General features: G+C 42.0%; 1 protein-coding gene across 6 annotated transcripts in view; it reads left to right on the plus strand.

Annotated features, from left to right (window-relative positions):
* LOC308471900 (MAX gene-associated protein-like) overlaps positions 1 to 21,563 on the plus strand; it is a gene marked incomplete at its 5' end in the record, with an annotated part of 39,074 nt that extends 17,511 nt beyond the window's left edge. For all 6 annotated transcript variants that reach the window (XM_080996201.1, XM_080996197.1, XM_080996200.1 and 3 more), the window contains 15 exons: positions 34 to 177; positions 1,164 to 1,218; positions 2,447 to 2,949; positions 4,439 to 4,736; positions 5,063 to 5,602; positions 6,395 to 6,673; positions 7,446 to 9,457; positions 11,055 to 11,179; positions 11,618 to 11,666; positions 12,650 to 12,835; positions 13,671 to 13,782; positions 14,059 to 14,298; positions 14,745 to 14,915; positions 15,308 to 15,460; positions 18,083 to 21,563. In XM_080996201.1, the coding sequence (XP_080852327.1) occupies positions 34 to 177; positions 1,164 to 1,218; positions 2,447 to 2,949; positions 4,439 to 4,736; positions 5,063 to 5,602; positions 6,395 to 6,673; positions 7,446 to 9,457; positions 11,055 to 11,179; positions 11,618 to 11,666; positions 12,650 to 12,835; positions 13,671 to 13,782; positions 14,059 to 14,298; positions 14,745 to 14,915; positions 15,308 to 15,460; positions 18,083 to 19,302 (6,087 nt within the window). In that variant the 3' untranslated portion in view covers positions 19,303 to 21,563. The remainder of the gene's footprint in view (positions 1 to 33; positions 178 to 1,163; positions 1,219 to 2,446; positions 2,950 to 4,438; positions 4,737 to 5,062; positions 5,603 to 6,394; positions 6,674 to 7,445; positions 9,458 to 11,054; positions 11,180 to 11,617; positions 11,667 to 12,649; positions 12,836 to 13,670; positions 13,783 to 14,058; positions 14,299 to 14,744; positions 14,916 to 15,307; positions 15,461 to 18,082) is intronic.
* Positions 21,564 to 25,543: the final 3,980 nt, after the last annotated feature.

Consider the following 25,543-nt stretch of genomic DNA (forward strand, 5'->3'; position numbering starts at 1 on the left):
CTAACTTGGAAATCCATTTTTGTTGGTTTATAGATTCGAGAAGAGGATAAGGACCCTGTCTATATATATTTTGAAAGCATGATGACTTGTGCTCGTGTTCGGATATATGATCGTAAAAAACAGGAGAAAAAGCAGCAACAGAGGTGCCCTTGGAATTCTGAAAAACACATTGAAAAGGTAAAATGATGTGCCCTCATATTTCCTTTATTAATGCACTCTGAGTAAAAAATAATGACATCAGACAAACACCTTCATTATACTGTTTTTAGACACCTACAGAAAACCTTTTCTGTTTAAAGCCTAACCAGACCCATGATCTGTTCTTAAATCTGTAAATGTTTTACTGGGTTTATTATTTTTAAAGTTTTTAGATGCTTTGAATGTTTTAAATATGTGTAAATATTTTATCACAGATTTGGTTGTTGCCCTGAGCTCCTATGCTGTAGAACATGGGAAGGCAAACTAAGGCCCGGGGGCCAGATCTGGCCCAATCACCTTCTAAATCCAGCCCGCAGACAGTCCAGGCATCAGGGTGTTTTTACATGAGTAGAATGTGTCCTCTTATTTAAAATGCTTCTCTGGGTTATTTGTGGGGCATTGGAATTCGTTCTTTTTTCTTTTCCCCCAAAATATAGTCTGGCCCCCCACAAGGTCTGAGAGACAGTGGACTGGCCCCCTGCTGAAAAAGTTTGCTGACCCCTGCTGTAGAACAATGAATAGAAGATAAGGTTTTCATTGCTATTGCAGAATGCTGGGAGAAGTTTAACATTTTTCTTCCCTCTATTTTCCTGAGGAAGGTGCATTCACTTCCCTGCCCACAAAATGGCTGGTATTGAGACTAAAGGGAGATTACCCTCTGGAGCTATTATCAGCCACAAGGGGATGGGAGGGGTTGGGATGGGTTTTTTTTAGAGTTTAGCTGGCAAGAAACATTATAACATTCTCTGCCCGTACTCCCAGGCATCCATATATCGTAGTGATATGGCAAAAAATGGTATTCTGCCCTTTGTGAACTATATTATGATGAAAAGCTTTGCACAACTGCCATATTTCTCATCATTTGCTTCCAGGGTTTGAACTCTGTATTTAAATATATATTATTATTGGAAATGTGACCCCCCCCCCGTCTTATCTTTTCCTCTTCTTTTAAATCTTTTTCCCAGGAGCATGATCCTGAGCCCCAGCCACTTGATTTGGAAGATGATAAAGAGCCCGGAGGTAAAATTAAAAACATGAACTTTGTCCCCAGATTCCCAAATTCTGGAGTAGCTCTTTCGGGATAGGTGATGAGTGTGGGACTCCTAGACATTCTGGGGAGGGAGGCGACAATGAGATACATTAAGCCTTCCTTTTGGCCAGTTGACAATTGAACCTACCTCTGCTTTTTCAAATAAACAGGCATGGCAGCCTTGCAGTGGGACAACAGAGGGATGGAAAGTGTTCCAGTAAGGGAACTGGGTGGTTAACTCACCTACCCCAATTTATCCATAATGTTATAAGGGAATGACCGCGTTCCCATTAACCTGGGAAGAAGAGAAGCAGGGAAGAGCTGCTGCTGTCTTTGAATGTTTCCCTGTGTGCTATGTTAGGCTATCACATTCTTTTCTAATCTCATTGTTAGATTATGGCCATAGATTTTTTTTCACAGCAGTGGAATGCTTACAATTAATTATGCTCAGGGGCTCTGCATGCTTGTATAATTCATTTTCTGTACTTTACCACCTATTGGTGTTCCCAGGACAGCTCGTGGAACAAGCATTTGTGGTGGAGGGGTATACCTAAGTGAGTTCAGAAGAGTAGCTCAAGTTCCTATTGTTTGACAAAGATGGGCTTAGTTGTTTGTTTTGCCTATGTTAAAATGCTACTGGTTGTGCCACATCTCAGGAGATTGACCCAAGCACTCTTGATTACTTGCAGTTATACACACAGAGACATACAGAAACATCCTTCCCTCCCCGCCCCCCACGTATCCTTGAACTGTGGTGATGTCTCTTGCTTGCCGAGATTGGAAAGATATACGTAGAAATCTGTGACTTGCATAGCTAAAATGTAGCCTAGTGTGCAAAGGTTTTGTGTCACATCCATTGCTCAGCCCACTTTTGCCTCTGACATTGCTCATGACTGGAATGTGGCCCCCAGACTGCAAAAGGTTCCCCAGCCCTTTGATACATTTTTGGCCATCCTACCTTTAAAACTGATAGTGTTGCAACTTGGTAAGAAATGATAATGTAACCACTGGTAAGAAATGATAATGTAACCACTGTACCTTTCTGGCAGATAGAAATACGGTATTTCATTGAAAACAAGGGGTGGAGAACAGGGCCCACTTCTTAGACATGGGGACTAATTAGGCATTGTTAATTAGGAAATGTTGCCCAAGTCTTTAATTTGCTTGGTTTCCTCTGCTGCTACAACACTAAAGAAACCTGTTTCCATTTTTTTTCAGATAAAACCTGGTGGTTTTCCTGTAGTGCTGGGGATCCATCAACTTCATATGTACATCATACTACACGAGGTGGAACAACCAAACTAATTGAGATTGTTTCTGATTGCAACTGGGAGGAAGATCGCAATGAGATCTTGAACCTCCTGTCACAGCATGTCAAGAGTAAGATGCCCAAGTCCCTTAAAGTAGGAAATTTTGTTATTGATCTAGAATCTGAAACCAAAACGTGGGATGAGAAGAACACTCCTGTCTATTCCTCCCGGGTGAAAATCTCCATGCTATCCAGTCAAAACAAGGATGAAAAGGCTCATATTTCTGTTTTGGAGGCTTCTGATAATAGATTGTCACCATGCAAAAAGACAGAAAAAGTCACATTCTTAACAGCTGGCATGTTACGGGAGAGGAGGAAGAAAGGATTACCTTTTTATGCTGGGCTTTCTCCTGCTGGAAAGCTGATTGCTTACACATGCAAATCTGATTTGAATTCCTCATCTTTGATTCAGGTGGGTTGCATTTCTTATGCTTTGATGATTTTTTAATGTGTTATTTTTAGGACACCAGCCAGTTTTTTTCCTCATGTATCTTTTGCTCATTGAGTGGAGAAATACAGCTAGCATGGCATAGGCCTTTCCTGTGGGGCCAGGAGGGCAGTCTCCCAATCTTTTAACTGGAGGAGAAAGAGGAGGCCAATGCCTTGACTCCCTGGCCAGAAGGCAGCAACAGAACCCCAAGGCCAGCTGTCCAGAGTATCTTGTCATTCTCGCATATCCCCAGTGTGCAGTAAAAGGTTGGGTCCACGTTTGAGATAGGCACAGGTTTGAAAATATTTCAGTTCCGGTTGTAGGATGTTGGAGAGGGTGAAACTGAGATATGCCATGGAATTGCACAGGATCCTTTGACAAATTCTTTCCTGCCCCAGTCTCTGGCAGCCCAGTGTTGCTCCTCGTGAAGCCTGCTGCTGCCCCGGTACCCAGAGCTAAGCCGTGGCTTGACTTGGCATTAAGTCTGAACTGAGGCTTGAGGTTCATTTAGTTCCAGATAAACTACAAGCTGTAGATATAGTTTCTTCTTTGCCTTACTGCTCATAGTTTATCTCTGGGAGGCAACCTATGGGCCCAGGTTCAGACATAATGCTAATTTAAACCATGACATAGCTCTGAATAGCAGTACCAGAGGTGGAGGAAAGCAACCACAATGTTTCCTGTGAGTACCCATATGCTCAGTGCTTTCTCACTTAGCCATGGTTTGGCTTAGCAGTATGTGCAAACTGGACCGGTGTCTGAATTAAACCAATTATTATCTACAGTGATACCGGGTGATAACCACGGTTAGTCATACGCAGAGTAAACCCATTCAGATCGATGGACTTAAATTATGTAAGCCCATTGATTTTAGTGCATGTAATGTATGACTTGGTTAGATAACATTCATTGGCATTGGCCAGTAGTCTCTCTCAGTATAAAATAAATACCCTGTGGTATGTGATAGTCATATTACACTGGATTCTCCTGATCTGCTGGATAGAGGAGTGGTCAGCTGGGAACCTTTTAGCCCACTCTCTTTAGAATTCTAGCACTTCAGGGTTTTGGAGACCAAGGCTACAATCCTGTTCCTACTTTATTGGGAGTAAGCTCCGTTGAACAGATTGCAAACTTGCATAAAATTAGGTTGTCCTTGCTTGTACATGTAAATAGAATTTGTATTCTGAGTCGATGTAATGGCTAGACTGAGTGTTGGACCTGGACTGGGAAAACCCAAGTTTAAATCTTCATCAGCCATGAAGCTTACTGGGTGACCTTTTAAGACAGAATGAAATTTCAAACATATCGTGGCATTGGCAGTCAACTATCTAAGGTGGAGGAATAAGGAACTGAACTGGGCTAGAGCTCCTTGTGTGAGCCTAATTAGTGCTTTGGATCCCAGGCATTGTTAAAAAGAAAAGAAAAAAAGACAGGGTTAGCAACTGTTTGTATATTTCTCTTTTTATTGCAGGTTAATGGTAAAAAATACCCTCAAGCCAAACTGCTTCTAGGACAGATGGGAGCATTACATCCAGCCAATCGACTTGCTGCTTATATCACAGGCAGGCTGCGACCAACAATGCTTGACCTATCAACACTCAGTACTGCAATCTCCAAGGCAGAGTCCGATGCTAAGCTTGCTTCTTCTGAGCCACAGTCAGCTGAAGTGCCCACAACAGAAATTTCCAAAACACCATTTTCCAGTAACACTACATCCACTTCCACTGTAACATCACCAAATGCTCAAGCCTCAACACAGAAGCAGATAGGTACGTCAAAACCTTATTTTCTGTATTATAAATTGTCTGAATTGTAAAGCATAAAAAGCATGGAAGGTGAGAGTATAGTATTCATATTTATTTATATACTGTAATATCCTTCATCAAGCTGCTTTGAGACTTTTTTTTTTTGCCACATGCAGCAACATTATACACATGATTAGGTGCAATATGTTGAAAATGAGGCATTGTAACCAGTAAGTGTTAATTGGGAAAGTGAGGCCTTAGCATAAAACTAGGTTGAGTGCTGTTATAGTTTGCGGAATGGAAAGATGAAAACTGCTAATAGTTTTGACTTTGAAAACCTTTCTTTTCAGCTGCTCGGCCTTTACTACACAATGTGGCGTCTCAGTTGGTTATAAGCGCCGTTGGGGCACTACACCAGAAGGTTCCTGGAACTAGAATAACCCAACCTCTGACGGGACCACAGAAATTTAATATCAAATCTATGCCGCTCTCCCCTGGGGCAACTACAGTTACTCCTCCTGCTATTACTGTGTCATCACTTGCTGGAACTACTGCTAGCCCTGCACCCTGTAACAAAGCTCCCTGCTCTTCTGGCACCGCCAAAGCAAATGCTGTTGGAAAACCTGAAAACAGGACTGTATCAACCACAGCTACTAGGGCTCCTGTTAAAATAGCAAAATCACCTGGAATTGCTACGCCAGTTGCGACTGTAGCTTTGCCTGGAATAGGCCCATCAACCGTTGGTATTCCAGTTTCTGCAGCATCTCTATCTACAATCTTAACCACAACTGCATCTGTGACCTCGGTGCCCACACCAACTTCGCCAGTTAGCTGTATTGCTCCTGGACTCTCAGGAATTAACAAAAGTCCTTTATCAAATCAAAAAGCAGGTAAGGTACCCGTACTGATGGACCAGTTCTTGCTGGTCCACACACCTGTCACTTTGTCTGTCTGTTATGAGAGACTGAAGTGCTTGGCAGACTTTTTGAGTGAATAAAGCCTTGTCTTAAAATGCATTTCACTCATTTCAAATGAGAAAATACTTCGCATGAGTTTTCTCAGTGTTGATCAAAATGTCAGATTTTTCAGCTGCAAAAAATAATAATAAAAGGACCTCCAAGGGGGGTGCAGAGATGATGGCAGTTTCTTTTCCAAACTTTTCCTTGTTTTTGTTCCCCTCCTCCCCCAGAACCTTCATATCTCTCCTTTGCTGTGTGCAGTGGTTCAATACTTGTCCGCCAAATAACTTCTGCACAGCAAAGTTGATGCAAAAAGACTTCCTTGTGGGTAGAAAGTATGAGAATATCTGTTTTAGAATAAAAGGGACTTTAGTGAATTGGCATGAACTTGTGTGTGTAGAGATGTCCTGGGAAAAATTGGTAAGAACTGTTTGAAATGGGTTTGTATTCTTTCAAGCCCAATTTTGCTCTTGGGAAGTTGCTTCCAGTTGGGGAATTAAATACTAGTTGCTAGAACAAACAGCAGAAGCTGTTGCTTTCATATTATTGTTACAAGTTCCTCATAATGATCTGTCTGATACCTGCTGGAAGCAGAATGTAGGAACTGATGGAACTTTGGTCACATAGATTCTTCTTTGTTGTTGTTTTTTTAAAAAATGCTCTGTAAATCTTGCTGTATAAATGGGACTTTGTTAAGAAGAGTGTTATTTCCTAATATGGCAGGTACTACAAGCCCTCCAGGATTGTCTCCTGGAGCAGAGAAACGCATGGGACCACAGCTGCTTTTGATTCCAGTACCTCAGAGTTCTCCTACATTGCGACCTCAACAAAACACGCAAGTTGCTCAGGGGAAGAGAATGATTTTGCAGCCTCTAAGGAATCCTGCTGGTGTGAATCTCTACCGACACCCCAATGGGCAGATTATCCAGCTTGTTCCGCTGCACCAGTTCCAACCTGCAGGACCCCAACCTAGTTTATCACCCGTAATGTTACGTAATCCAGGTACAGAATGCTGCACATCTTATTTATTTTATTTTCTGAGAGAGAGCAGTTAAATACTGGGGGAGGGGAAGCATAGTTTCCTATAATTGTGCATCTATTTTTGTTCAGTGCCTAAAGTTAGTTTTAAAATTTTATTGTAATTCATATGCTGTCTTTTAATATAAAATGCTTCCAGGCCAGGTCTCAAATACGATATAAATATACGTCGCAGCGGCAATAGTTGTAAAATCAGAGCAGCATAAAATAAAAGTCTTAGGAAAATTAAGTACTACGGTTGAAGGCATCAGAGTAGGTGTCACGCAAGCCTCCCTCAGAAGAGTATTCTGATAATAGGGCCATCACCCACCACCAAGGTAGCTAGTTGCATCCAAGTCCACAGGGGGCAAGAGGACTGCCCAAAGGAAGTCTTCCAATGACTTCTGTAGCCTGGTTTGTACAAAATGTTGAACCATAGTTGAAACTAAACTTTGGTATAACCCAATTGAAGACGTGCAGGTGCTCATAGCTAATGCATTTCTGGCTGCTGCGCTGCCAGAAACAAGCCGGAGTTTATTACTTATTAAATTTATATCCCACCCTTCCTCCCCAAAGAGCATTGTCATATGTTTGAACCCAGTCTCATGGTTTGTTTTGAGAGAAACCATGAGCAGTGAGCCAAAAACAAAACAATTTTCCCCCTTTCAAAACTACCCTTCCACAGTTTGCTTTCATCAAACAAAAATGAGTTATCAGGTGGCAAGAATTACTAATAGCATTTCTCAATTCATTACAGGATCTGTTGTAGAAATCCGGTTGCCAAGCCCTTCTAAGCTTCCTGAGGTATCTGTGTGTCAGTCCTCTGTGGTTTCATCAGTGATCCCAACCACCCTGGCTGCTTCGGTTCTGTCTGCAACGCCTCCTGTATTGTCTGTTTCTCCAACAACAAAGGCCATGTCTGTTTTGCCCGAGACGGCAACCACTGCAGCTGCTTCTATATTATCTGGAATCCAAACCATCTCTGCCCCTTTGATGTTATCTGTGCCCCCTACTGCTGGGGTTCCTTTGGGGTCGTCTGTTGCCCCTTCCATTACGCCTATGCCCCCTGCTGCTGAAACTCCTTCAGTTTTGCCTGTGCCCACTGCTGCTGAGGACCCTCCTGCTTTGACCATGCCCCTTAGTACCACAGAAGCTTCTGTATTACCCAGAACCCCTACCACTGAGACCCCATTAATGTTACCTGTGCTCCCTACTGCTTCACCCATATCTTCTGCCACTGAAGCTCCTTCAGGGTTATCCATGTCTCCTGCTTCAGCCGTGTCCAGTGCTGCTGAAGCTCCTTCTGCTTCAACCATGGCCCCACCTACAGACCAGACGTCGCAGGCCATTGGATCTGGGCCCACACTTCCTATTTCAGCTGCTCAGTCAGAACCGGTCATTTCTCCTGTCTCACAGGCTGGCACTTTGACTATGAGGATTTCTCCTTTGGGGGTTAGTCAGACAACTTCAGATTCTAAAATAACATGCAACACCCGCAGCACACCAGATAGTACAGATCATCTAATAGCTCTTCAGTCAGGCAGTTTTGCCTTGCTTCAGGTTCCAGGGCAGAAGAAAGTTCCAACTTCCATTTTGAAACAAGTTGAGGTAAATAGCACATCTCAGAAAGATGATTTGAGTTCAGTTAAGCCAGAAGGAAAGACAAGATGCTTACAAGAGGTGGAGGCTATGGGGTCAGAAGTTACAATGTCAGATTCCAGACAGGAAGAAAATAAGTTGCCAGAAAACCATTTAGAGCCCTCTTGTGAAAAGCTCACGTGTGACAGGAATGCTATAACCTCAGAGACAGCCGAGAAGGATGCAGAAATCTTGGAAGAATTAGCAAGTGATGATCCTATCCTTGAACCTGAGATTGCATCATTGGACTGCTCCTACATCAGCCAGGAAATAAAGTCTGGGGGAAATAAAGTGATGGCTAATGTTAAACATCCTGAAGACACCCCAAATGAAGTTTCATGTAGTTCTGAGAGCGTTACTGAGAGTTGCAGTCAAACTGCAGTCCTTGCACATGAGGCATTAAACAAGCAGAAAGTAGCACAACTAAAGAACTCAAATGAGGAAGAAGCACACTCTGAGCAAACACAAAGCACAGCAACTGATTCAGAAGGAGCTGAACAGAAACAGTTAGAAACAGATGAGGAAATGATTATTGAACCATCTCAGAAGCCTTGGGATGAGTGCAAGGTACAAACGAATTGTGCAGAAAAACTGGAGAGAAAAACGAAATCATATCTGAGTCCACGGGAAAATGAAGACCAGGAACTACTAGGGCAAAACATGAAGGAAAAGGGTCATTCTGTGGCAGCACAGAGGGATAGAGGCGAGGTCAGAAGGAAGCATAAGGTTACTAGTGCAAATGGTCAAAATACCACATTGGGAAGCAAATATGTAAATAATGCACTAGAATTTTCATATAAAAGAGATACTGGTGTTCAGAAAGATAACTTGACTGTTAAAGATGGCCTTGTTCAAGTTAGCAAAACTTGGAGCAAAACATCGAGGCCTTCAGATGCTTTGGAAAACAAAAATAAGAATGGTGCTGATGAGTTTGTAAAGGAATTTCCTAAATGTGAGAAACAACAAAATATACTGAAAACCAGCTATCACAGAAAGGATTCTCTGCCTGCCATTATTAATATTACCATGGATAATACAGAAAAAGATGAAAAAACAGATGATTCTGCAGATGAGATGGCCGACGAAGCATCTGGCTATCAAAGTGAAGATATAGTGAATGTAGAAACACTGGTGAGTACATCTTTAAATTGGAAGCACAAGTCATTGTAAAATTGTTTTGCTGGTTTTATATGGATTTTGCATGCTGTCATTTCTTTCTTTCCCTCCAACGATAGTGCCAAAGACTTTTATGTTCACTCAGCCCTTGGTTTGTGCCTGCATCCTATGATTTTGTACTATTCCTGATTATTAGTTTGTGATCAGATGTATGTATTGGTTTTCAGGTCAGTAAAAGTTTGAAAGCCACAGACATTAAGTAGGTAAAAAGAAGTAATAGGTAAGACATTAAGAACTGTGATGAGGACAGAACAGGTAGTGGGAAGGAAGAACAATGAATAACTGCAAGGCAGGGGTGGACTTAGGGTTATAAATCACTGCCTTATAAAGGAGGAAACTATTTAAATACTTCAAAACTGAATTCTTGGCCAATTATACAAAAAATAATGGGTTGTTTTCCAAAGTGAGTAGTTTAAATAGAAGAGCAATTCTAAAAATATAATTTACCTTTTAGTATGTTGCTGATCTTGATATCCTTTAGCGCTAAGAAACTCTTCTTGTCAGTGCAAGTATTCATGCTTGCACAATGGAACTCCCCCCCACCCCCGCAAAAAAATAATAATGTTCTGGGTTTTCACTTATTCCTTCAGAGTGGATTTAGAGAGGGCACAGGGCATGTGTGAGTGAAGGGGGAAATTATGTTGCACAGTCAGAAAGCCTTGTGCTGGTGGAACAAGTTAGTTGGGTACTGACATTGGTTCTAATCTTAAGTTTCAAGTCTGGGCAAATTGTCCATTTAAAAGAACTAACCTGCAAGAGTAGTGATGCTGGCTTCTCAAGGTAATATCTAGGATGTAGATCATAAGATGTACAGTATTGAGCTTCCACGTACATGATGAAACAAAATGTATTTAAAATGTGTAACTATGTAAGTTACATAGTACCTGTAAAAAAAACTACTGACTTATATCCATTTTCCCGCGCACCATTTTTCTATTACGCCTTGAACATATGTGGGTTTTTAATTGGTATCAAGATTCAGCATACTTATTCCCCCATTGCTAACTTTTCTTTGCTTCAGGATAACTTGTTTATTTTCGTATGATATGTATTTTTAATTTTTATTAACAGTTTAAAAAGAAAATACTTGCAATTTAGAATGAAGTTGTTTTCTTTTTCCTGCCTGTTCCTTTTACAACATGGAACATTTCTGTTATATCTACAGAATGTAAATGCATTCCGCAGTTACATGAGAGTAGTAACAAAAGATTGTGCCTGACACTGCATGGACAAACTATCATGTTTTCAGTTGTTATGATACAAAGTTTCAGATTAAACTGATTATTGTTTGCTTATACTTTTACGTTTATGAATTCTGCTATACTTCCTCAGTGATTCAATACTTGTTTTTATATCAATGTTATATCTGCTTTAGTGTTAAAAAATACTTAATTTTATCAATGCAGTTGTTGCATAGAAAAATTGCTGTGAATTATATTATCACTTCTTAAAGATGTAGTTTTTTCTTACGTACTTATTTTTTAAAAAGAACTAGCATGTCTTGCTGTGAATTGTCTGTAAGTTGATCATTGTCTTTTAAATCTTGCTTCAGAGTGAAAGTGAATCTAATGGATCAGAGGAGAATGTGGACATTGAAACTGTGGAGGAACTCACAGAGCAAATTAACATTGCTCGGCTGAAAGCGACAGCTGCCCATGTCATACTATCCAAACAATTGTAAGCAGTTAAAATAATAATAATTGTAATATTTTTACCATCAGTTATGTAGTTCTAGATCATTAAAAATGTAATGATCTCACTTGACCTAGGCGCTAATGAGACCTCTTTGGAGGAAGAGGCTTGGGGCCCCATGTAGCACCCCCTGCCACAGAAGACATGGTGCTTCAGGGAACAAGATTGTTTTCTTGAGGCCAAGGTAGTTGACCTGGAGACCTTCAGAGACATTATAGCTGCACCACACTGCCATGAAGAATGAGGGTTTTGGGTGCCATTCTGAAGGGGGGAAAAGATGATCCTTCGTAGGGACCCAGGACAAGCAGTTAGTCCTTTGTGACAAAGAATTGCTCCTCTGAGGGACAGGGGCATCCATGTGTCTTAAGATAAACCCGACTGGAAACCCGCACAACCAAAATGACATCCATTTTTGTCCTGCAGGAACTCTGTGCATGACCATTCTAGTCAGAAGATTGCCAAGACTCCCAAGGTAGATACACGTCTGCTTACTTGTTTTTCTTCTTCTCTGTAATACATGTTGCCAGTCCCAAAGATGCACCAGTTTATTTTTTAGTGTCTCTAAGGGTGGAGCAAGATGTGCTGCTGTTTAGTACCTAATATGCAAATCCTGTATCATGCCCCGCTCCACCTCCATAATATTTAGTAAGACTTACCAGTGTTTCTCGTCCAGCGAGACAGAGTATGAATGTCGAAAAGCAGGGAAAAACAGGAGAGCTCTGTATGGGGGTGCCATTGTTAACAGCATCTGGTTCTTCTCTCAAGCTATAGGGGGCCAGCTTGGCTATGAGATATTGAGAACAAGAAAATGAAGGTTCCAAGGACTGGCTATTGCAGAAGAGTCTGCATTGCTACATGCTTCTCTTTTGCACTCATTGCTGTTACTAGAGAAGAGAGGGAAAAGGGGGGGGGGGGAATCCAAGTGCAAGAAATTCAATATTTAAAAATGTATTTCATTTCTAACACCTGGAGATTTTTCCTTTATTTGGGGTTTTTTTGCCTGCTGGTGTTTCTGTCCCAATTTTAATAGTTTTAGTGAATCATTGGCTCAGGTGGGTTGCTCATAGTTCAGCCTGTATAAGAGAGTACTTTGTTACTGCCATCTTATTTTAATGTTTTCTGCAGAATTAATTTGTTATATACTTTGGACTTGATTTGTGACCACCACCGCTGAGGGCATTCCTGGCACATGTAGTTGTGCCTAGGTTTGGTAACACTCATTGTTCTAACTGAGAATCAATAGCTTTTGCTCTGCTTCATTCATGGCTCACTCATTTCCCGTGCAGCATCTCCAGAGTCAGATACCTCCTTAAGCTCCACCTTTTAAAAGTTCTGCTCAGTTTTGTTGAAATGCTGGACCAGGACTTAAAGTTATACATGTACGAGTCACTGTTCGGGCTGCATGTCTATATGTTTTGAACAGTTCTCAAGAGGAGCTGTGTTTTTGCTTTTCAGCCACAACCTGAATTGCCAAACAAAAAACCAAAGAATGAGGAAGAAACCTTTTCGAATTACCGCGAAACACACACAGCAAATGAACGTCGCCGTCGTAAGGAAATGAGGAGACTCTTTGAAAAACTGAAGGTTACTTTAGGATTGCAGATGGTCCCCAAGGTTTCCAAATGTTTCATCCTGAAGCAGGTTGGTATTTTATAGTTTGGAGGGAGGCAGTAGGACAAAGTTGCATGTTGACAGAAAAAGAGATGGACATTTCTGCAGTTACTATTCATCAACTTACTATCACGGCAACTAAACTGACTAAAGAATCTTTGATTGATTAATTGATTTTTTTAGTGGTATAAATCAGCATAAATTGGATTTTTGAGCAAGAACAGTCATTCCAAAGAGAAAATGCTTTGTTTGGATTTTTAAAGCTTGTATGTCTCATGGCCGCAACTATATTAGAAAAGGCATCCCATCCTCTGCGTGAGAGAAGGGAGTGGTCCCTTTTCTATGAGGGCAGTTCACAGAGATATTTAAGACTTGCTTGTCAAACTAACTATTGCTTTTCAAAAGATCTTCCCAATTAAGTAGAGACACATTTTTAATTTATGAAAAAGTTTTAATTGATTAATCAAATGGATTAATCAACTGAGCATTTCATCTCTGCATTACATACTGGAAACTCAAAAGACATGTGAATAGCAATTGAAAACCTCTTAAGTGCCTATTTTGTGTCTCATCAATTCTTTTTCATAGCACTTTTGGTAAAAACAAAAGCAAAACAACTGCAGTTTATCATTCACACTGTTTTTGCCTGGTATTTGACTTGCCTTCTTTGTAGAGTGCTGCTTTTTCCTCTAAAACGCTCTCAGGAGATCCATCTTCAGAATGTAGCAGAAGCAGTTTGCAGTTTTTTTGTTTAACTTTTCACAAATCTCTCTTCCACATAAGTAGGAAGAAAGAGAAGCTGCCTTTATTTACTTTTAGGTATATTCTACTGGAATCTAAAAGTGAGTCCTTGGTCCTTTTTCAGGCCTTGGAAGAGATACAGGGGCTAACGGATCAAGCAGACAAACTCTTGGGTCAGAAAAACTTGTTGATGCGCAAGCAGGACACCTTGATCCGTAAAGTATCTGCCCTTTCAGGTGAGTTGACATTAAAGAGAAAGCCGTAAAACCTGAAGAGAGCCTCTGGGATATGGGGATCCTGGGATTGTCCCAAGAGCTACTATTTCAAATACATGAAAGGTACTAAGTTGCTGAAGTTTTTTACTCCATGGAAATTAAACCCCAAGACCTGTAAAGTTGTCTAGGTATGTCAAGTAATGTTGTGTAAGTTTTGTTCTATGAAACACTGCATGTTTAAGTTTCGGGAAGTATGCTAGATATGAGGGAGAACTTGACTACTCCTTTCCTCTGTAGGCAAGACACAGGAAGTAGTCTTGAAGAAGCTAGAATACATTTATGCAAAACAGAAAGCGGTAGAAGCACAAAAGAAGCAGCAGCAAGCAGAACCTATGGATGTGGTTGAAACTCAGGAGACTGCTAAGCCCTCAGTGGAAAACAGCCCCTCTTCTCTCTTTAAAGAGATGAAACCAGCAACCTTGTCCAGCAAGCATACAAAACCATTGATACTTTCCAGGAAAGGAAGCTGTTCCACAGGTAGGCTAAGTGAACATGGATTAGTTGAATATCACACAAATGGGAATCTAAGCAAAAGGGTATTCTTGGAAGCATTGTATCTGCAAGTCTCACATAGCCTGCTATATTATGCATAGTGCAAGTTTTTTTTAATTAAAACAAAAGTAAGGAGACTTACCAATAGAAAACATGTAATTCTCACATACCTCTAGTATATAGTTCAGCCTGTGTAAGACAGTACTTTGTTACTGCCATCTTATTTTAATATTTTCTGCAAAATTAATTTGTTTTCACATTTGCTGCTTAAAACTTGCTGTGTGATGTTAAATTTGTTAGTATTGGTAACAGTGGGTTACATTTTTGAATGCTACGAGGTTGATTGGTGAAGTTAATATTGATATATATATAACGCTGCTTCACTTTTTACACTCTTATCTTCACACATCTTTCTTTTGACTTCCCTGTAGGGGACATACCCATGACATTAACAAATGCTAGCCTAGTAATGACAGCAAATGGCCAGGTGCTTGCATTCAAGAGTCCCTTGGTGCCAGGACAAGTTGCTGCCTTCCCTTCCACACTCCTGCAAACTGAACTCAAATCAGAGGCTGACAGCAGTAATGGGACAGGACAGCCAGGTAAGGGTCACAGAATGACTGAAAAATCAAAGCTGGATGCGTGACTATTTCTGAATGGAACTTTTCAAAGCAAGCATTCTTCATAAAAAGTGAAAAATATTTCTCTTAGGTTGTCTCTTCCAGTTTCCAGTCTTGATATTTAAAAAATGTAATACTTATTTCTGTATCTATGCCTTAGAGAAGTAGATAATTGATTTTTGCTGAAGGAATATCAAGGAGATATTGATATACAAATAGTACAAGGAATCTTGTGGATGGTACCTGTTACTAGATGAGATGAAACAAAATGTTCCTCTGAAACCATGTGTTTACCATAATAGCTAATCTGCTTAATATTTTTTTCCTTGACAGTATGTGTGAAAGTTAACTCACTGTTTCTCGCTTAATATAAGGTATTGCTTCTGTGATGATTCAGTTGCCAGGCTCAGCAGTACCAGTGGAAGTGAAAGGTATCCTTCCGAACTCCACAGTTCCCATTACCTTGTCTGCTGTAACCAGTAACTCACTCACTCCAGTTGCAGAAACAGCTCCAGAGCTCACTTCAGGTAAACTTGCATGAGTTCCTTACTAAATTTCTGGCACTGAAAAAATGAATTCTAACTGCAATAACTTACATGCTTCCTCTTTCTCCCTATTGTATTTAATTGATTTATAGAAATACTTATATACTACCCTCTTGCAAAAGATCAGGGCGGTGTACAGCAACATGAAAAACCTTTAAAAGAAGCATAGAATGATCACAAAAATGACTGGCTACTCAAGGAAATGTAAACAACTACATAAGCCTGTCAGGATGTAATAAATATTACTGTCTCACCTCAACAGTCCTTTGTTGCCAAAAATGTACAGTGCAGACTTTCCAGCACTGCCCACAAATGATTTGTGTTAGAACTCGCAACATATGCGATCACTATAGTTAAAGAAGTTCATAGTGTATGTCTCAAGTCTCACAGGTGTTCCCATGCAAATGTGGCCTGTGCTGCTTTAAAATGTGGCTGCAGTAACAAAAACTTCATTATATTCACATGTACAGTGCTGGGGTAGGGGTGTATTTGGCAGTATAAAGATTACCTCATGAACAACTGGCATCCAGCACGTCTGAGGATAAGGCGTGTATGCCTGGACCTATGAGTACAGTGGTACCCCGCAAGACGAACGCCTCGCAAGACGGAAAACCCGCTAGACGAAAGGGTTTTCCGTTTTGGAGGCGCTTCGCAAAACGAATTTCCCTATGGGCTTGCTTCGCAAGACGACAGCCCATAGGGAAATCTCCGGGACAGCGGGGAAGCGCAGCGCGTCTTCCCCACTGTCCTCGGACCTCCTCCCGCCGCCCGGCTTCGGAACGAATCTCCGATGCCGGGCGGGGGGGGGGAACGCCTCCTCCCGCCGCCCGGCATCGGAACGAATCTCCGATGCCGGGCGGGGGGGGAACGCCTCCTCCCGCCGCCCGGCATCGGAACGAATCTCCGATGCCGGGCGGGGGGGGGGGAACGCCTCCTCCCGCCGCCCAGCATCGGAACGAAGCTCCAATGCCGGGCGGGGGGGGGGAACGCCTCCTCCCGCCGCCCGGCATCGGAACGAAGCTCCGATGCCGGGCGGGGGGGGGACGTCTCCTCCCGCCGCCCGGCATCGGAACGAAGCTCCGATGCCGGGCGGGGGGGGACACGCCTCCTCCCGCCGCCCGGCATCGGAACGAAGCTCCGATGCCGGGCGGGGGGGCGGGGACACCTTCTCCCGCCGCCCAGCTTCGGATGGCTTTCCTGAAGACTTGGGGTGGGAGGAGGGTTTTCCTTCCCACCGCCAACATTCAGAATGCTGTTCTGAATGTTGGCGGTGGGGAGGAAAAACCCTCCTCCCACGCAAGCCCCGGGAACAGAGGGAAAGCGCTGCGCGCCTTCCCCTCTGTTCCCGTACCTGTCCTGAAGGCTTGCGGTGGGGAGAAAAGCCCTTCTCCGCACCGCCAGCCTGGCAAGCGGTTTCCCTAGGAACGCATTAATTGATTTTCAATGCATTCCTATGGGAAACCGTGCTTCGCAAGACGAAAAACTCGCAAGAAGAAAAAACTTGCGGAACGAATTAATTTCGTCTTGCGAGGCACCACTGTAGTTGTTGTCAGTGGCCATAGTGTGAATTGCCCCAGAAATGATACAGGCAGCAGAAGATTGTCCCTAAAATTGACCTCTGCACCAGAGAATTAGAAAGTAGCTGATGTAACACAGCTTTTTAAATGGGTCCAGTGAAGAATCTGTGAAATGACAGACCAGTTAGCTTAACATCTGCTCAGCTTAAAATAGTGGAAATTATTATTTAAATACCTTTTTTTACAGGACTTCCTTACCCCAGTCCAGGGTCCTAATTTGTCGTCCCCCCCACTCCACTTTTTGTCCACATGCCAGTCCACTGATTGGGACTGCAAAAAGAAAAAAGAGAAATAAAGTAAACTCACCCAGCCCCTTACCCTGAAAGGGATGCAAACCGCACTTTTGAGGCAACAGTTTGAATTCATCAGCTGAGGAAGAGGGTACACTGTGTGTACTGTATGTGTACACTGTGCACATGCATGAGTTTTGCATTCGAGAGCAGTGGGTGGCCAGAGATGAAAATGACCCTCAGGCCAAATGTGGCTTGCCACCCTGATTCCTGCTGAAGGAGAATGTTTTTTATTACTTCTGCAAAAGGAAGTCCTGCCTCGCCCAGCTGTTGGAGTTCTTCAAGAGTATTGGTTATCAGGGTTATGGAAAGAGGGTGGTCCTCTTCTGAATCAGTAACTGCTTAAAGAGCAGGCAGCATAGAGTAGAAATAAATGGATAGTTTTTACGGAGAAGGGAAATCTTGGGATCCCCCAAGTAATACTTTGGTGTTTTTTAACTTCATAAATAATCTAGAGCAGTGGTTCCCAATTAGCTAAGTACTGCTGACCCCCTGTTTCTCAGATGTCAACAAAATGGCAAATGAGGTTTATTATAAATAACTGTGAAGTGATGCAGATTGGGGCAATTCCCCCCCCCCAAAAAAAACTTCAGGGTATGTTTATAAGGCCTGAACGGGCAGAGGCTAACAAGGAAGGAGATCTGTTGAAGTGATAAGTGGTTTACATTTGGAGAAGCCGTTTAGGACAGATCCTGTCTCCAGTATTCTAACAGGCCTTTCTTTGTTCTGGCTTACAGAAACTGAAGACTCATTCATGATGCCAAGAATAGTAAATGTGACATCACTGGCTACTGAAGAAGATACAAATTTAAACCTGGATGCAAATAAGAATCCTGATGTAACCTTGGATACTGATTCCCAGACACCTGAGTCTTCCTTGCAGGTAGTATCACATAAAACTTCTGATCTTCGGTCACCAGAAGAAGCAGAACCTTCTTCTGTAAAAGGGAGAGGCACTACTGGAGCAGTACATGATTCTCTTAAGCGAAAAGAGAATTTCCCACAAGTAACAAATGTCTCTAGTTTGAAGGCATCCCCAGAACCACTTGCAACAAAACCTGAAGAGTTAGCCGTAAATCAGGCAAGGTTAAAACAGATGAACAAGGGAAGTGATGGACAAAAATCAAAAGAGTCTTCATTTCAAAAGCTGCAAATTAATGAACCCAATGACTCCGGGATAGAAATGGAGCTGCAAAAAGTAGCCTCTGCAATACATGAACCAGCACTGGATGCAAATGACTTAATGGGCATAGAGGAGACTGATGACACAGATGAAACCCTCACCTCTCTGCTGAATGAAATTGCATTTCTCAATCAGCAGCTGAATGACGATGCTTCAGACATATCAGAACTCCCCAACTCCCTGAGCTCTGGCTTTTCTCTAGGAGATATGGAAAGTCGCAGGCAATCAACTACTGCAGAAGGCTCTCCCTTTCCATTTGGTGCCATGAGTGGGAGCTTTAAGGACCTTTCAATAGTTCAAGAGAGCAGTGATTCCATAACTCCTCTTCTGCTTCACTTGGATGATGATGATCTACCTGATGGTAACAAGAACTCGGGAGATCCTTCGTCTGATTCTGATGCTTTAAAAATCATGTTAGGATCTGAAGTAAAGGACCCAAATCCTGATCACTCAGCGGCAAATAGTTGTGGAAGTGGAAAAACTGAGCAATCTGCAGCAAAGACAAGAAGTGTGTCACCTCCCATTCTGCAGATGAAAACTAACCTGGAAGCTGGCAAAGCTGACATGGCATGGAGGCCTATGCCCAAACTGGCACCACTTGGATTAAAAGCTGCTAACTTTCCATTAGAATCAGAGGGACAGAATACTAAGGTGATGCCTTCATTGGCACCCGTTGCTTCAAAAGAGATAAAAACTGCACAGCCAGTGACTAGTCCAAGTCAGGACGGTAATGAAACACTCACTTTAGCACCTGCGGCTGCAGAATCAAAATAGTATTGTGGCTTTACCTTCAGGTGCTTTTTGGTAATAATGTTTGATTTTTCAGAGGCTTTCATAGTTAATCAGAACTTCAATTATGACACATCTCCAACATCTAGATTCTTAGGTTGCATGTGCCAGTGTGCATGTAATATATGAGGCTAGATGTTTGAACTTGATTGGTAAAAGATGACATTCAATAAAGAGTAAGAGACTAGTCAGATAAATTATGCCCTTTTCTGACAGTCACAGAAAGCATCCATTTGAGATATTTTCAAACATTTTTAGCATTTCAGAAAAATTATTCAGGACTGTGAATAGCTTATATACATATATCTTAACATATTACTCAAGAGCCTCATGCAAGCATTTGAGGCACAAGATGTATTTTTTCTTCTAATATCTATAAATTGAATAGTTTGGGGGCTTCGCTTTTAACCTAGTGAATGTGAAGGGATTTCATACTATAAAATGATCGTATATTTTTGTACACAGGCTTTTTTTGTAAATACATAAAATAATGACATTTCATATATATCAAAAAGTTAATGATTATTTCTAATGATTGTAAATAAGAAATTTTGAGAACTAACATGGCATCTGAGTGCTCTGAGCAGGTCAATCACTGTTAAATCTGATAATTGCTGCATTTTTCTTGTCTTGCATAATTGTACAAAGCAATGTAGATCTGTGTTCCAGCTATCCTGGCAGAAAGTATTAAGGCTTCCCACTCCCTGTTGTGATTTACTCATATTTGAAGCTCCTATCTCCAGGCTCAACCAGCTGGCGATAGGCAGTCTTCTGCATACATTCTGAAAGTAGTACACAAGGTCCAGTTTGCTCATACAGGAAAGTCTCCTGCATTATACATTAAGCCCCTCCCACTCTCCATCTGTGTGTAGGTTAGGTGTATTGGGTTGGACTTGCACATGATGGGTAGTTTCATTATCATTTCTCATGATGTTGATTAAATGTACTGTGTAGCCACTGAAACTCCCAATTTAAAGTAAAAAAAAAAGCACAGGGAAACTAGAATTTATTCTCTTGCCTGGTTCAGTTTTTCACAGAAAATTGCAGCCAAATGCTTTTACCTGCACTAGGAAAAGATACAGATATTAATATATTTTTCTTAATGGGACTAAAAGCAGCTTGGGGTAAGATAGAGGATACAAAATGAGAAATGGTTAAGACATGCTCTCCCTCCATGCCAGAGCTTCACTTCGAAATGTAGCCTTAGCAATGTGCTTTAAATTTGATTTGATTTGTAATTCTACAAAGTAAAAGTTCTTGATGGGGATGCAGGATCTTGTCAGTGTAATGGAGGAAGCAATTCAGTATCTTCTGTGGTCTTCAGTCTTTTGTAAATTCTCATTTCTTGCATGCTTCATGGTGTTCATTCAGTGCCTTAGGATTTGGAAGGGAACTTAGCATGGTAATCCTAACCTGCTTGGTTAAAATCTAATCCACCACTTCTGTGTTTAGAGATCAAAATTAGTTCAGTTGGCTAATTTCCCATTTTGTCTGCACTGACACCACCAGTATGCTAGAAACTCCACTTCTCATTGGGACACTTTTCCCTCAATTTTTCTGCTTCTTCCCTCAGCCCTTTTTTGGCTACCATCTATTTGTATCAAGCTATTTAAAAAATCCAGATAGGGGTCTGACAGAAAAATATACCACTAAAGACACCTTACTTTTTGACAAAACGGCTGGTTTGGAGGGACTGTACGTATGCATTATAATTTAACAATCGGCATCGAAGAATTAGAGGGAAAACTCTGCGTAAGTAATCAGCAAGGATCTTCAAAGTACTGAATACCTTTCTTATCATTATCTCTTTCCTCTCATCCTCCATATATGTGTTTGGCCCCAAGGCAAATCCAAGTACATCCTAAAACAGTTCTATGAGCTTTGTTTCAAATATAGTCTGGAAAATTATGTATGGGGATTTTTGTAAATAATATTTCAAGATTATGAATTTTATAGAGAGTGTTTTGTAATCGAGAGGACAACTGAAACCCTGAAATGAAATGGCCACATTTTCATTTGACCAAGATTTCTGGATATTTGACTTTTAATACATCTGTAAATAGACTGAAATGTTTTTTTTAAAAAAAGTATAAAGAAATGCCAGATTTCATTTTTACTGTACATTCTCTCTTTTTCTGAATTTTTCCCAAAACTGGTATTTTTGTAAACATTTAACCACAGAGCCTATCTCAGTAACTATAAAATGGAGAATCTGTAATATTAAAATAAATAGTCTTCAGCTAAAAGCTGGCCATGAACCATTATTTCTATGAAAAATGTTTTATTGGGTACAAGTTACATCACACATTCCTTGTAGTAACGGTTACAAAATGAAAGTCTTGCTCTGCTGAGTAGGAAGGAAGCAGTCTGAAAAGGAAATAGGCATTAATGAGTTACATAAATGTTTAATGACCAGGGAAGATAGTTCTGGAAGAGGAGGAGCTAAATAGCAGTTAGGCACTCCGCTGACTCATTTGGGACCATGTTGTCTCTACTGTAGCCTAGTGAAGTGGCTGCAAATCGGTAAAAGTTCTAGAAGAGGGAGGTTGTTATGATACACACCACCCTCTTTGGCAGAACTGTACCTTTTCCCTTGCTAAATACTGTAGTTCATGGATGGGACTCCCTGAGAATGTGGACTTCCAAGACCATGGTGGGGTCTTGGTGGGGAAGAATCTGGTGGGAGACTGGAACTCTGCCTTGACTCTGCATTTTCCAACTTTCACTTAGCAAGAATAAGGTAGAATTGTGTCCTATCAGTAATGAATACCTTTGGGAGAAACAAAAAATCAAGTCCCCATCGTAATGGAAGTGCTAACACTCCCGTAGAGCAACTTTGACCGGCCACTGTCAACTCCCATCTTTTTTGGAGTTCTTATGTAGTACCCACTGCCATGACTTAATTTGCACCGTGGGTACTGCTTCCTTCTTATTAAGAGCTCAAAATGTCCTGGAGCTTGCGTTTGCATGAGAGTGCTGGTTGATAGCCTTACTTATACAGAACTTAACAAGGCAATGACTGCAGCATGGAACCTCTAAGACCTGTGGTCAGGGATGATGGGAATTGTAGTCCCAAAACAGCTGGAGGGCCAAGTTTGGCCACCACTGCTGTAAGACAACTTGGAGTGGTTGTGCTGCTGGAAGAGTGTCCAGTTTCTGGAAGGAGCCAGTTTCTGAAGTCACCCTTGTTTTTGTATAATCAGTGATTGCCAGCTTGACTTACATTTTCAATTTAAGAGAAAGCCCCTTAGTTTTGCTATTTATTATTTAGACATGATTCTATAAATATATTCATTAGCAGCATTAGAAAGATGCAGTTGACTAACAACCATGAACATCTAATCTTTACCCCAATCTACCTCCCATGAACCTTGGGCAGCATACATGATTCCCTTCCCTGCTTTATTCTCACAACAGCCATGTGGATTGGTGATGAGATAATAACTGACCCAAGGTGACCCAGTGAGCGTCATAACATAAACCTCTGCTGGAGTGAGGGTTGCAAGGGCTGAAAATTGTCCACATTGTTCTCAAAGTCTGCCACCAGGTGATGCCAATTGCTTTAGATTGGCGTGCAGTCCATATCAGTGCACTATATCTGTTCTCCATCGCTCAACACACAGAGCTTTGGGCATTAAATGTTTGTAAATGAGACATACAGATCAACTAGTCTAATCCCCTCTGCATACAGATGCCATTGGGCCGCCACAGAGTTTGCAAGGGATCTGCTCATTTTATAGGGATTTCAGTTTTGCAGGTCCTATTCATATAATTCTGGCTTAATTCCAAGCCCTTTAACTATAATGCAGCTCAACCTGTGTGGCTGCAGTCCTAACACCAGTCGTGACTGGTGCCCATTGGGACTGGCAGGACAGAAGACAGGGGGATCAAAGTAGGACTGAAAGAGTGATCAATATTTTTGTAAGAAATAATATTGGGAAGCACTATTTCTCTGACATTTCCCATCATGGTCTGAAAGCTGAATCTCATGTGTGGTGAAGGATGTATAAAACTCTCACAATGGATTAAGGGCTATCATGGGTTTGGTTTCAAGTGCTTTTGTATGGACACAGCTTTCTCCTGAGGTAACATGAAGTGTCTCTAAGAATCAGTTACTCTGTTCATTGGTGTGAGCTAGGATGTGACCTGTAGGCCAGTCAGGCTAGGGATTTCACTGAAATGATTCATCTGGGTTGCTGTTTTGCTTGCAGGAAGATGAAGGAGGGAACAGAGAGCTTCTGCATCATAAACACAGCTTGTAAGGCAGCATGCTATCAGTCAACCCACTTTTTGAAGGTTGATGTACTGACTCACAATATGGGCTTGTAGTGAAATACTTAAGCTACTGCTTCATCATGAACAAAATGAGCTTCAACCTATTTCCCAGAATGCAGAATTGTGGCAGATCCAATTTATCACATTCTACTGTTGAAGCAGTAAAAGAAGCTGAAATGTGCATCAGTTATAAATTGTTGCTGGTTTGGGTCAGTCTGCATCTATGCCCTGAGTCCCTTCTAATTATTGGGTTCCTGTATCTCTGGGGATGGGACACGGGTGGCTCTGTGGGGGCACACGGGTGGCGATGTGGGTTAAACCACAGAGCCTAGGACTTGCCGAGCAGAAGGTCGGCAGTTCGACTCCCCGCAACAGGGTGAGCTCCCGTTGCTCGGTCCCTGCTCCTGCCAACCTAGCAGTTCGAAAGCACGTCAAAGTGCAAGTAGATAAACAGGTACCGCTCCGGCGGGAAGGTAAACGGCATTTCCGTGTGCTGCCCTGATTCGCCAGAAGCGGCTTAGTCATGCTGGCCACATGACCCGGAAGCTGTACGCCGGCTCCCTCGGCCAATAAAGCGAGATGAGCGCCGCAACCCCAGAGTCATCCGTGACTGGACCTAACGTTCAGGGGCCCTTTTACCTTTACTATCTCTGGGGATAGAGGTATGAGAGCAAGCTGTCGCAACTCGTCCCTTTAGGCAGTTGCAATACAGTGGTCTTAGCTGGCCACTTAAACACCATGATTAGCATAACCAACAAAGTTGCTGTGTACCATAGGGCAAATGGGTGGGATTTTCCTCTTGCCTGGCTGGTGGCTAGAAAGACAGTGGTCAGAGTTGTGGGAGAGAGCTGAGCAGTAATAAATCAGGCTGAGAAGCTGAATACAGACCCGTGCTTGATTTGCCCTGGAACCCAAGGCTGTGGCTAGTGGAGAAGCAAGATCTGTTGGGGTGTTAATGTGGGATGGGTTTTAATGAACAGGAGAGGATATAGTAATTCAGTTTATCTCTCCAGGCCCCCATGTGTGTAGGTAGAACAGAGTTTCAAAATCCCATCAGCAGCAGCCAATTTAAAAGCATAGGAATGAGGCTGTAAACCCCTGTTTTTGAGGAAGTCCAGCTGCAAAGTAAGCTGGCTTCCTCCTCCTTACCCCACTTAACAAAGAATCAGGCAACAACTTTAAGATATACTTACTTTATTATCCAAAATGATTTATTTACAGTATAACCAGCTTCAGGCATGTGTCTAAAGCTTGAGCAAGCAGAGGCATGTCTGCATCCAACTCTGATCAACAGAAGAGAGACTAACAGGAGGTACTATGTGCTTCTTCCTCTCCAGAGAGGAGGGGAATATGACATCACACAGAGCCCTCTCTACCAATTGTATTTCTATGGTATGAGTATTTGATTATCAGCAATACAGCTCCATGGCATTAGCTGCTTCTCATGTAAACTAGCAAGAATATGCATTTGTTAGGTTTGGCTGCTAATCTCCCACTGTGAACCCCTCTGCCTTAGACTCAGGTTGTATATATGTGTAAATAAACCATACATCCTAAAGAGACCACAGTCTCCACTGGCCCTCATTCCAAAGAAACTGAACCCTGGGTAAGTGCCTGGAATCTCTCACCTTTCAAAGACTGGGGTGGCATACAACCAAGAACTATCCAGCAGTCACAGAAGCTCTGTCATTTATTTGCTGAGGGGACACGGGTGGCGCTGTGGTCTAAATCACTGAGCCTCTTGGGTTTGCCAGTCATAAGGTCAGCAGTTTGAATCTAGAGTGAGATCCCATTGATTTGTCCCAGCTCCCGCCAACCTAGCACTTTGAAAGCATACCAGTGCAAGTAGATAAATAGGTACCACTGTGGCAGGAAGGTAAATGATGTTTCTGTGCGCTCTAGCACTCATCATGGTGTTCTGTGTGTCAGAAGCTGTTTAGTCATGCTAGCC

Source organism: Podarcis pityusensis, assembly GCF_964106645.2.
Source record: "Podarcis pityusensis genome assembly, chromosome: 1".
Classification (NCBI taxonomy): Eukaryota; Metazoa; Chordata; class Lepidosauria; order Squamata; family Lacertidae; genus Podarcis; species Podarcis pityusensis.